The 12,610-nt window shown below is 34.9% G+C and overlaps 1 protein-coding gene across 1 annotated transcript in view; it reads left to right on the top strand.

Annotated features, from left to right (window-relative positions):
- Positions 1–12,610, top strand: part of LOC148954296 (RING-type E3 ubiquitin-protein ligase PPIL2) — an 87,044-nt gene that overhangs the window by 39,572 nt on the left and 34,862 nt on the right. Inside the window, exons 3-6 of the mRNA XM_089087010.1 lie at positions 318–461; positions 7,543–7,752; positions 9,574–9,799; positions 11,962–12,110. Of these exons, the coding sequence (XP_088943136.1) occupies positions 318–461; positions 7,543–7,752; positions 9,574–9,799; positions 11,962–12,110 (729 nt within the window). The remainder of the gene's footprint in view (positions 1–317; positions 462–7,542; positions 7,753–9,573; positions 9,800–11,961; positions 12,111–12,610) is intronic.

The following is a 12,610-nucleotide window of genomic DNA, read 5'->3' as shown; positions in this document are numbered from 1 at the left end:
GGAAAAAAAAACACATCTGTGGTCTTTTTTCCTGCAAAAAAAATTAAAATTACACATTTTGTAGATTTGAGCTTAAAACCTCTACAGTAGGGTTTTCTGATATTGTGAATCTGATGGTGTGCTTTCATTAAGATCACTTGACTTTTTGGGGTTTTTAAATTCCCTTTTTGGGCTGTTTTTTTTTTCAATGAAAACATCCCCCCCCCAAAAAAAAACTTTTCAAAATTAAGAAGAAAAATGGGCCCCTTACCCATCCTCCTCTCAATTGGCGCCACTGGTAAAATCTCAAATTGCTTCATTTTATTGTTATCTTTCAGCCACTGGATGGAAAATCCCTGATTAAATTGAATTTTTCGAAGACCAAGTCTGGAGAATATCAGTGTCCAGTGATGATCAAGAATTTTACACAGAATTCACATATAGTGGCTATCAAAACAACTGGCAATGTCTTTTCATATGAGGTAAATGTAGCTTGCTTAGCTGCCTCTGTAACTAATTTGTAATAATTAAACTATATAATTAACTAAAGTTGATTCATTATTAATTTGACAATTAAGTTAATTATAATTGATCTTCTGTAATTATTCTGACGTCTGCGTAATGCGATGGTTACCTAAAACCCAAAGACATGGGTATTATTTGGAGTTTTACAATCAATGTTTCTACTTCAAACGATTTTTTGGGGTATGTACTCTCTTCATCTTCCATGTCATTTAGTGTCCTTAGTCTTTTTTTTAGTGTCTTTTTGTCGTCAATTGTTACTACTGTCTTATGTTTTCAAGATTTTTTTTTTTTCTACTTTACTGACAAGCTATGAAAAAAGTCACATCTGCGTTTTCGTGTCTAACAATATCAAACAGTTTGTGGTAACGAACTGTAAGTAAGGAGCGACCCGGCTCAATAGTAACCGAAACTCTAAAAAACGGATTTTTTACCAGTAGATAAATCAGAAGAATCAGATTTTTATGCCGATTTCAAATATATAAATTTCATCAAGTTTAGTCCTACCCATCAAAAGTTTCGCGCCTGAGTAAATTTGCCTGATTTTCGAAAAAAAGGGGGAAACACCCCCAAAAAGATATAGAACCTTTACGGAAATAACACAATCAGATTCAGCATATCAGAGAACCTCAGACTACATGTTTCGAGCTCTTATCTGCAAAATGTGGACTTTCGTATTTGTTGCTACAAGAAAGATCATGGATGCGTGTGTTTTTTTTTTTTTTTTTTTTTTTTTTTTTTTTTTTCCAGGGGTGACCGTATCGACCCAGCGGTCGTAGAATATCGCGGGAGGGCTCATTCGAACCGAAATTGAAAGTTCTAGTGCCCTTTTTAAGTGAACAAAAAAAAATGGAGGGCAACTAGGCCCCCTCCCAGGCTCATTTTTTACCAAAGTTACCCAATCAAAATTTTGAGATAGCCATTTTGTTCACCATGGTCGACAATATAATAACTATGTCTTTTAGGATGACTTAATCGCCCACAGTCCCCGGGGGAAGGGCTGAAAGCTATGAACTTTGCCCAATGTTTACATATAGTATTGGTTATTGGGAAGTATACAGACGTTTTCAGAAGGGATTTTTTCTGGTGGTGGGGTGGGGGGGGGGTTGAGGGTTACGTGGAAGAATCTTTCCATGGGGGAAGGGGCATTGCTGTGAAGGGGGTGCCGGATTCCCCAGCATTATTTTAAAAAACGATCAGAAATTAAATATAAAAAAATAGGTTTTTTAACTGAAAGTAAGGAGCAACATCAAAACTTAAAACAAACCGAAATTATGTATATGATCTGGGTTCGCCCCCTAGTCAATGCCTTTCTCTTTACACCAAAGATTTTTTAGTACTTTCAAAAGAGCTATTTATTCTAATTAACGTCCTTTGTGATTAAGGGGTCATTTTAAAAGAATTGGAACAAAATTCGAACTTAAGCGTAAAGAGCGAGGTATTGACTAGGAGGCGAACCCCCTAAAATACGTATTAAAAATATTTGAATACAGAAGTTGGTTACGTAAGTTAATTCGTAAGTTACGTATATTTACTACTAATAAGAACGTTCGTAAATAAAATTAAACCACTTTCGAGAAAGCCATTTAACCAAAAAAAAGTAAAATTAATATGCAAATTTGGTTTTAGTTATTCATGCACGGTGAACCAAAATCCAAACCTGCATTAATTCAAAAACGTTCAAAAATTAAATTTAAAAAAAAACAAGTTTTTTAACTGAAAGTAAGGAGCGACATTAAAACTTAAAACTAACAGAAATTATTCCGTATATGGAAGGGGCTGCCCCCTCCTCAACGCCTCACTCTTTACGCTAAAGTTTGACTTTCTCACAACTCAATTTTTTAAACAGTAAAAACCTTTAGCGTAAAGAGCGAGGCGTTGAGGAGGGGGCAGCGCCTCTCATATACGAAATAATTTCTATTCGTTTTAAGTTAAAAAAAACTTATTTTTTTATTTAATTAAATTAGAAACACAAAGACAAAAGGCTTTTACAACCCAATGGGTTGGGTCCATCAATCGTCATAAACCCTGATGATTGTTGAAAGATGATGCATTCTTTGTTTTTAGAAATAAATTTATTTGTCTCTTGTAGCTTTAAGTTTGTTAAAAGGAATATAAAAGGACTTTTGATAAAAGAGAAGAGGCAACAACATCCTTTTCGAAGAAGATTTGTTTTTTTTTCTTATTTTTATCCAGATAGCCTTTTCTGAAAGCGACGAAACTTCTTTGGCATCTCTCTATAAGAATTTGAGTCAGTGTGTACATAGGGATAGTTGAGAAGGCAGTGGGCTGGAGGTTAGATCGGGTGGGGTTATGAAACTAAGGAAAAACGCAATTCATATCGGTGTTAGCAATTATAGGTTCAGAAAAGAGAAAGCAATTGCTCCCTCTGTCTTTTAGAATGTTGAAAAAAGGTAAGGGATACTTATATAAATGGAAACTGTTGCTAGTGTCGAAAGGTAAATTCATTAGCGTCATGTAACGTTCTGCGACTTTTTTTTATCCAAAACTGTTGCATAATTATCTTTCGGGGTGTTTTGTCTTTGGATGTAAAGAAAGCACAAGCATGTCCCAGCTTAAAGTCAACTAGATAAAAAAAAGGTAAATAACGTGGCATTGGACTTCACAGTCCCTACCGGCGGTGCTGATCCCTGTTTCATGGCCCTTCAGCCAGGAAGTGCAATGGGGGGGTTGGGGCCAGCTATTCTGTGCTTTTGCACATCTTTCCTGTTTAACTTCCCCAGATTTCTTTAGGTACCCATTTAGAGCTGGGTCGAATCTGGCTGAGCTTACTGAGTCACGCCACTGCCCCGTTCCAAACTAAATAACCAGTGACACCAGGAATTGAACCCCCCTCCTCGCGGACAAAGGATTTCAAATCTAGCATGCTAACCATTCTGCTAGGACGGCTAGCCTACTAGCCGTCTAGCTAGCCTTCTTAAAATTCTAAGACAGACCGAGCTGACATAGATTTTGCGGACTAGATTTTGACTTAAAATAATTCTTAAAAATAAGGATTAATTTTATTTTAAGAGGAATTTCAGCTTTAATTTTGTTGCATTTTAGATGAATCAAGTGTCAATTCTCTTTGAATTAGTCCTTTTTTTTTTAATTGAGTTGCCAAATGCAAAACTGTAAATGGTGCTAGTAATGTTTAATTTCATATCTTGAGATGTCAAATAGCGGAAGAACCAACTCTTGTAAGTTTCCCATTCTCTTTGAACGGTTAGACTAGAGGCTTTAAAGTACCATGGAAGTCCAAAAAGACTGTTTTGCCGCTAGAAAACATCTTAGGTATATTTAGTGTATTCTGTGTTTGTCTACTTTTTGTCCCTTAAGTGGTAAAGTTTACACGCCGCCCCCTACAATTGTTAGGTCAAAACTCTCTTAAGCTATCGTTTTGGATAGCTCTATTTGAGATGGATCCATTTTTATTCAAAACTGTAATGGCTCAGTTTTCTATATGGATAAGATGAATGGGCTCTAAATACCTACCTGCTCGCTTAAAAACAAATGTGAATAAAAACTTACAAGTTTCTTTACCGTTACAAATATATTGCATTTCAAATATTGTTTAATTTTATTGTTTTGTTTGTCTCTTAGGCTATGTTAAAACGCTTTGAAAAAATCTCCTGGTAGCTGACTTAGTCTGCTGGTAAAAACTTCGGCTAGATATTTTTGTGGTTCGAATTACACCGGTAGTGATTTTTTTCACTGTTTTTTTTCCCCCTTTTTCCATTGATTTCCTTTAAGAATAGCAGACATACCTACATAAGTATTTGAGGAGAGGATACAGAAATGTTCATGTTTTTACCCCCTCCCCCTCCCAATTTAATTTCTTAATATTAATCTACAAACCTATTCTTGCACTCTGAATTTTCAAAACCTCCGAAAATTTATTCAGTACGCTAACATTTTTATCTAGGACACTCAAAGCATTTGCATAATCAAGTGTTAGAGAGTTTTATGTCCTCATTTGATTCATTGCCCTTATGACAAGTACAATCAAAATAATCTATATAAACGGGGATAGGACACAACCTTGCTTAACTCCTGGTTAAACACCAATCCAGTTACTAGGCTTACTTCCTACCTTAACCGTAGCAATATTGTTCTCATATATAACACGAATCACTTTAATGTAGTCATACCATACGAGAATAGGACCTTATATACTTACTAGTACTTGGGGCAGGAATCAGGCGTTTCCATCTTGCCCGGTATCAATGATCTTCAAAACCTGTTTCGATCATGTAGTGCGGTCTGCTGCCAGCTGCTTTGCAAGTGGGAGCCATTGAGTTGTCCATATGCTACCGAACTTTTTGAACCCCCAATAGGTTCAAGGTCTGATTGAACCAAGTTCCACAAGTTTTTCTGATGTTCCCCTTGGCGTCTCCTCCATGAGGTAAGTGGATCAGCTAGAAGAATTCGGCGAGGCAAGTACTCTGTTGGCCTCCGTAAGACATGGCCCAACCATTTCAGACGACGCTCCTTGATCGTGACATTCATAATTAACTGTATATAACTTTACTATATTCTTGGTACTATTGGGTAGAATTCGTTCTTTACTACAACTATGGGCTAGATTTCGTTCTTTACTTTAAATTTCTCCTTTGTTGCTTAATTTTTCAATAGTTAGTGCTGAATTAAGCACAAAATTGACTGTTTAGCTTGTAAAATACATTTCCTAATAGATAAACTTGGATTAGGTGAGGCAGCTTTACATATATTTTACTGTGGGGTAGAATTCGTTCCTTATTATGACTTTCTTTTATACCTATCCTCCGTGTAATTATATTTACATATCACGTCTTAAATACCACAAAGTGAATGGTATATTTAAATTAGAAGTTGCCAAAGTCCAGTGGAGAAATGACTCCTTCGAGTTCAACGCACTCTGTGACAACGATTGATGTTGGCTACAGCCAACAATTTGAAATATTTGCTACAACAACATTGTTTCCCGTTCCAGATATTCGTATAAAATTACCTTTAACGCCCATGTGCATCCTTTCCGTGCTGCTTTTATTTTCCATGGCAGAAGAATTCATTGGAAATGACGATAAATTAAATTAGTAAAGATGAACTTAAGATAAAAAGGATAGAACTTGTTAAGCTTAATTAAAAAAAAATTCTTAGTTGGAATAGTAAGATACAATCCTCAGTATGGCATTATACCCTAGATAAGCAGCATTTCAAAAGATGCTTGTATTATCTTAACTTTTAGTTACTGTATGCCGTGGTTTGTTCTTTACTTGATTTTAGCTATGTCCGATAAAACCTACATAGTCCCCATTTGTGATAAATTGTGTTTATCCATTCTCCATGTATTCTACTTTCTGATTGAAAGATAAGGTTATATAAATATTATATTTACTTATTACGTAATACATGATTAAAAACTACAATTATTACGTCATTTCTCAACCATATGCATAAAAATGCAGTTTTTTTTTTTTTTTAAATTGATTCTATTTTAAAAAGTATTTTCTTTTTAATTGCAAAAGGCACTAGGTATAGCAATTTCCTTTAAAATGAGTCATTAAACATCTCTTTATAATTTTCCCGTGCCCAACTAGCTGAGGAGGAAAAAACGGTAATAAAAGATGCCGTCGATGCAGACTATCGCACTTCAAGCTACTTTCTTATTTCTTGATGCGACAAGAGTTCCCGGCTGCTCAAGCCAGAAGATTGTAAGTTTCGTGTTTAAGAGTTTTAGACATTGCAACTCCAATCGGATACTTTGTGTTTTGATTACATACTATTTTTTAGGAGTTATGGGTTATTGTATTTCTTAGTATGAGGTGTGATCGTCTCTTACTAGGTTGCTAGCTACCGCTGCAACCCGAATGGCAACACATCTATTAATACCATACATTTGTAGTATACCCATGTTTGATACGCGATCATTCAGGTTTATCCTGAGGATACTACGCAGACAGCTATGTCAAACACCTTCAGCGGATTTCATGTAGTTGCTTCACTGACCAAGTTTCGCATCCATAAAGAAGGATTGTTGGAACCAAAGCCAGGTAGACTCGAACTTTGGTTCGCACACTAGTTTGACGCTGATTCCACAATGATTTTCTGAGGGAAGCAAAAACCGTTAGTTCTTTCTGTAATCGCTGTTGAATATCGGCGTCTGAAGATCCATCTGTACTAAGCTGGGAGCCAGGGATCCAACTGTACTTGATTTACAGTTAGCAAAATAGGATCAATGTGATTTATTGCCATGAATTTTTTCTTCCCTGTACTGACTTTCAAGCCAATGCGATCTGCTCAAGTAACCACATCATAGAGCATAGTTTGAGCATTCTCTGGGTCCGGGAGGGTTCTGACATCATCAGCGTAGTCCAGGTCTTCAAGTGAAAGGTTTTGTCCAATCTGAACTCCTGGATGAGAAGTGTATTTTCAAGCGCTCAGTCAATGCAGAAGTTAAACAGAGTCGGAGACAGGCCGTAGCCTAGTTATACTCCAAACTCAACGGATATTCTTCAGTCTCTTTTCCGTAAACTCGAAATCGGATCACAGACCCCTTGCAGTATGCTTTAAGCAGCTCGACAAATTTCAGGGGCATTCCGTCATTTTCTAGAATTTGCCAAAGTTTTCGGCGAGTAATTGAGTCGAAGGCGGAAACGAACCTTATATATATATATATATATATATATATATATATATATATATATATATATATATATATATATATATATATATATATATATATATATATATATATATATATATATATATATATATATATATATATAATCAGTTTCTGGAAGATTCTCCTAGTTCTTGGGATATGCAGCCTATAAAAAAGGAATAAGGAAACACTTTGTAGGAATGTTTTGGCTCTTGGTCCCCAAAAGAAAACTGAACTGGCCCTTCTAGTGGTCAGTAGTGCTAGGCACGCACGAGAGGAGTGGGTCTTCGGGCCTATACACCCTTCCCAGAATCTCGAAACTTTTATATTTTTCCTATAATAGTTCAAATTTACCTCAAGTTGACCTATTTTTTAGCCTAATATATTCTTTATTTTAGGCAGTTGAAGAGCTCAATATTAAGTCAAGGAATTGGAAAGATTTACTGACTGACGACTCCTTCGTCCGGAGTGATATTATAACCCTTCAAGATCCGCACAAACTTGACAAATTCAACATATCCAATTTTCACCATATGCAAAAGAACTTGAAAATTGAAAATGAGGAGTTGAAAAAAGCTGAGTATGATCCAGCTGCAAGAATTAAAATGGTAAGTCTGACTGAGTTGTAGTATTCTGGCAGAATTATACAAAACGTACTATGTTATATTTCTTAACCTCGAAATATATACCTACGCTCTGTATTGTGATCTCGCTGGACTCATTTATCCGTTTTAGGACCGCACCATGTATTTTGTACACCCCGACATTTTTGGGTCTTTATATAAAAAACGGGGAAATGGCTTTTGAACGATGATAGGATATCCGTTCTATTTTATTTTTATTTCTATTTATTTGCCGTAAAAATAAAACCAAATTCTGGAGAACGAACGATAATGAAAGAAAGAAAAAAGGAAGACAGCAAAAATGTGACTGTACCCACTATTCAACCGAAATTCATTTTAACCGCCTTCAGGAAGAAAAAAATGAAAAAGAGGATCTTACACAAAAATAAAATTAAAAAGTTTCATACACAGAGCTTCCATAGAGATCATTTATCTAAGATGGTATATTGGCCATTTATTTATAATATTTATAATATTAATCATTTACAAGATGGTTTATTGGTGTGTCTATAAATATAATCGTTAATTAGATAGTATAAGACCATCTATTCAAGATGGTATATTAAGGTCAAATTTATCCTATAGGCCAGTGGTTCTCAACTGTGGTACGCGTACCCCTTGGGGCGCAAAAACTTTTAGGGGTACGTGGCATGCTAAGAAAAAAAAATAAAAGAGCCCCTTAACTCTAGGATTGGTAATTTTATTTATATTCTAGCTATAGTTTACTTAGTACCGGTAACTTGAAGGGGTATCTAAAATGTTTTGTGGGTAAAAAGGGGTACAGTGTCTAAATAAGTTTAAGAACCATTGCTCTAGACTACTGCTTTGCTAGCAATGTGGTAAGTGAATGAAAAACTGACAGGATCTAAACTATACCATACATAGGGTATCATAATGCTTTTTCTGAAGGGTTGCACCGGAAAGAGTAGTTGGGATTAAAATTGTTTTACGAACTGCAAACTGAAAAAAAAATCGCATGGTGACCAAGGGTCTGTATTGCGCAGGTACGGATCTGCTGATTCTCTACGTTGGGCCAAGATTGCAATGCGTGGTTGGGGGGGGGGGAAATCATCCGACGCTTCCCTTGCTTTTTTCTGCAAAGACCCTTTTAGTTTAACCTTAGTTTATTTGGTGAAACCTTTCTATACGGTATCCTTAGGATCTAAATCGCTCTATTTATGGGGCTTCAACAAGAAGAAGAAATTGAGCATCCGAACGAAATTCCCAACCAATTTACTGAAGAAGAAGAGCATGTCAAGATTCAAAGTGACTGCTTAGTAACGATTGTTAAACTATGTAAACCCATAGAATCGAAACTAACTGAATCAAGTCGCCACTTAAGTATAGACAAATTATCAATAGGCTTCTACGCCTATGGCTTGGTAGAAAAATTTTATCATCATTCGCTTTGAATCTTGAAATGCTCCTCTTTGTGAGCAAATTGGTTGGGAATTTCGTTCGGATGATCACTTTCTTCTTGTTATTCTACCAAGCCATTCACATCTGCATCTTGGTGGTGTTTTTGTTTTTTTTTTTTTTTTTTTTTTTTTTTTGCTCACCTCCAAAATGCTACCTGAGTAAAATAATTTGAAGTGAGACTTTTATGGTTTAACATAATCACGGCAAACCAGCATCAAACGTAACTTGTTTGTGCTAACCTTCCTTACCCATCAATATGTTGTCTGGAAAGCAATCATTTACCCTGTATCAAAGTTAGGAACTTTCGCAAAATTCAGGTTGCCATCAATATTTAAGGTGTGTACGCTTATTTATCTTCATACATTCATCATAATTATTTTGTTATAGATCAGTGACGAAGCTCGTGATACCCTAGAAGAGTTGAATAGGGAATACAAAGCACCTGAGAAAGTTGTGGAAGAGAAGAAATTACTAGACAAGTTCAATGCAGCTCATTATTCAACTGGACGAGTTGCTGCTGGATTTACATCCACTGCAATGGAACCAGAAACTGTCCACATTGCAGAACGAATTGAGGATGACTTGGTACGCTATAGCTATGTGAAGAAAAAAGGTGATAACGCTATGTCCATAGTATGTTGTTTGGCATGGTTTTTGTACGGTTTTGCTTTTCGTATGGTAATCGCTATACATGATTTCTGGCAATTATTTCAAAACCTTGAAAATGTGGGATATTTCCTTTAGGCTTAACACCGATGGAAAGAAGGTTCTGGCTTTGGAAGGTTCAGTTTATCTAATTCAAACAATTTGGTTTCATTTTCATCATTGCTGGTACTTGAAAAGTTATTTTTTATGCTCCCTGTAAATAAGATTTCCTATTAATAAGTTCCCTATTAAAAAGATTTGTGTTCTCTGTATAAGTATTACTTAATAGCATTTTTCTGCTGACCAACGGTTGTAATGTTTCAACGTAAGACAATATTTTTTTTACTCGGTAGCTGAGATTCACCTTTATCTATATACTGAACTACTTTTGAAATTTACTTTGATTTTCTTGCTTGGATTTAAAAATACGTTCAGAAGGTAGACAGCTTTATCTATTTACCAAATTAATTTTGAAATATGCTTTGCTTCTTTTATTTAGATTGAAAAATGCGTCGAGAAGGAAGATAGCTTTCTTATCTACCGATGATAATGCTATCAGTAGATATATTTATCTTTTTACCAAATTGTTTTTTGAAATTTGCATTGCCTCCTTATTTAGATAAAAAAAATACGTTAAAAAAGGTACATTACTTTTCTATCTACCGAGTTAATTTTTAAATTTGATTTTTTTTTTTTTTTTTGAGATTTAAAATACGTTGATAAGGTAGATAGATTTTTTATTTACCGATAGATAAAGCTGTCAGTATATAGCTTTACCTATTTACCATCTTAATTTTGAAAGTAGTTTTGCTTCTTTTGTTTAGATTGAAAAATACGTTGAAAAGGTACATAGCTTTTCTATATACTGAGTCACTTTTGAACTGAATTTGCTTTTTTATTTAGATTGAAAATCTGTCTGTTGTTAATTTGATGGGATACGAAACAGCAAACTATAACGACATATGGCACTATCATGGCATATGTCGTTGTCATGAATATGCCACAAAACGGATGAAATATTATGCAAAATACGAAAATCTGTTTAGTGCAAAAACACGCCAGTGCAAATCTACGATTAGGTACAGTTTTGCATTTTCTAAATTCATATATTATGTACTCGTATCAGAATTCATGTCATGGCATATGCCGGTGTCATAGAAATGGATAAGATATGATGCAAAATACAAAATTCTTTGTTTAATGCAAAAACACGCCTGTGTGAATCCACGTTTAGGTCCAGTTTTGCAGGATGACTTTAAAGGGCTTGGTACATCCATTTGTACATTTTGTACATTCATTTAATACCGAAAATTTAATAGTCTCCAGTTACTTTTATGTTTTTATATTTTTAAAATGTACAATTATAAATATTTATACCAAACCCAAATCGCTATGACCTGATTTTGTTCATGAGTGTATGTTGTCCTGACCAAAACAAAAGGGCCCATTTAATACTTTATAATTTAAAGAGAGAGCGAAAACTTGTCAACGGGGACCTACTGTCACTGTCAATGTATCCTACTGTTAGTTTTTATTCATGGTTTGGTGTATTGTCATTGGAGCTTGAGAATTTACAATGACAAAATATAAATGTAGACTAAATAGAGTACAACTTTGACTAAAGGAATATCCAATGCATACATACACACGTCTGAACGTGACTGGGATATTCACGGGTAGATGGTAGACTAGGTAGATGGGGGCGAATCAACTATGTAAGAAAAGTGCAATTCTCAAGCCCAAATCGTATCTATCTCCATGTGGGGTCCCTCCCGCTAGTCTTGGTGGAAAACTCTCCTCCCCCTGTGACTAGGTATTTAACTAATTGGCATTAGCTCCAAGAATATTTACAATGAATAATAATAACAGCTAAAAATGATGAAGAAAAAGAACATGTGCCCATTTCTGTACTCTACTTCTATATAGTTTTCCTCAGTTATTCTTTGCCAATAATTCTTGGCCCCTAAACCTTGAGCTTGCACCAAAAACTTGCGGAGATGTTTTAAAATTATGTGAAAACGCCTATTATATCTGGCTATAAGGACTACAAAATTTTAACTTGAATTATTAATTATTTTTTTTTGTAACCATTATTGTAATTTGTAATGTATATCGAAAGATTTTTTTTAGCCTATCTTCGTCTGTTAACGAATCTTGGTCCTCTAAATCTCGAGCTTCATTCAGATCTTGTGCCAAAAACTTGCGAAAACTTTTTAAAACTCTGCGAGAAGGGCTATTATACTGGAACAAAGTTTCACAGATCAATCAAACATTTTATGGTGAGTCCAGTTCTTTATTAGTTCTTATCGATTCAAGATTCTAACATTTAATTTTAAACAAAATCAAAGGGTTGTGTATTCCATAATATCAAAAGCACAACCTATATCCAGAAACATATTAAAGTACTCACATCAATATTGAAATTCAATATTAAAGTGCAAAGTGCTCGAAAATATGCGAACACTCTCACATAGTACCCTTGGAATTGTCCTAATCAAATATCTTTTAAATACCAAGGACATTGAAGATGTAATCTGATTCTTTGAATTAGTTAAGTGAAAACCTAAGATATGTAGAAGATATGTATATGTATAAGTACATGTATACTATATGTATAGTATATTTATATGTAGTTTATGTGTATATCAAACAGTTCGTGGTAACGAACTGTAAGTAAGGAGCGACCTGGCTCAATAGTAACCGAAACTCTAAAAACGGAATTTTGATACCAATAGATACATCAAAAGAATCAGATTTTAATATTGATTTCAAATATATA

The sequence above is a fragment of the Artemia sp. Qi Xiang Cuo genome, chromosome 3 (genome assembly GCF_049724085.1).
Source record: "Artemia sp. Qi Xiang Cuo chromosome 3, ASM4972408v1, whole genome shotgun sequence".
NCBI classification, from domain to species: domain Eukaryota; kingdom Metazoa; phylum Arthropoda; class Branchiopoda; order Anostraca; family Artemiidae; genus Artemia; species Artemia sp. Qi Xiang Cuo.
The sequence above is the reverse complement of the archived record's forward strand: the minus strand, read 5'-3'. Positions and strand labels throughout refer to the sequence as shown.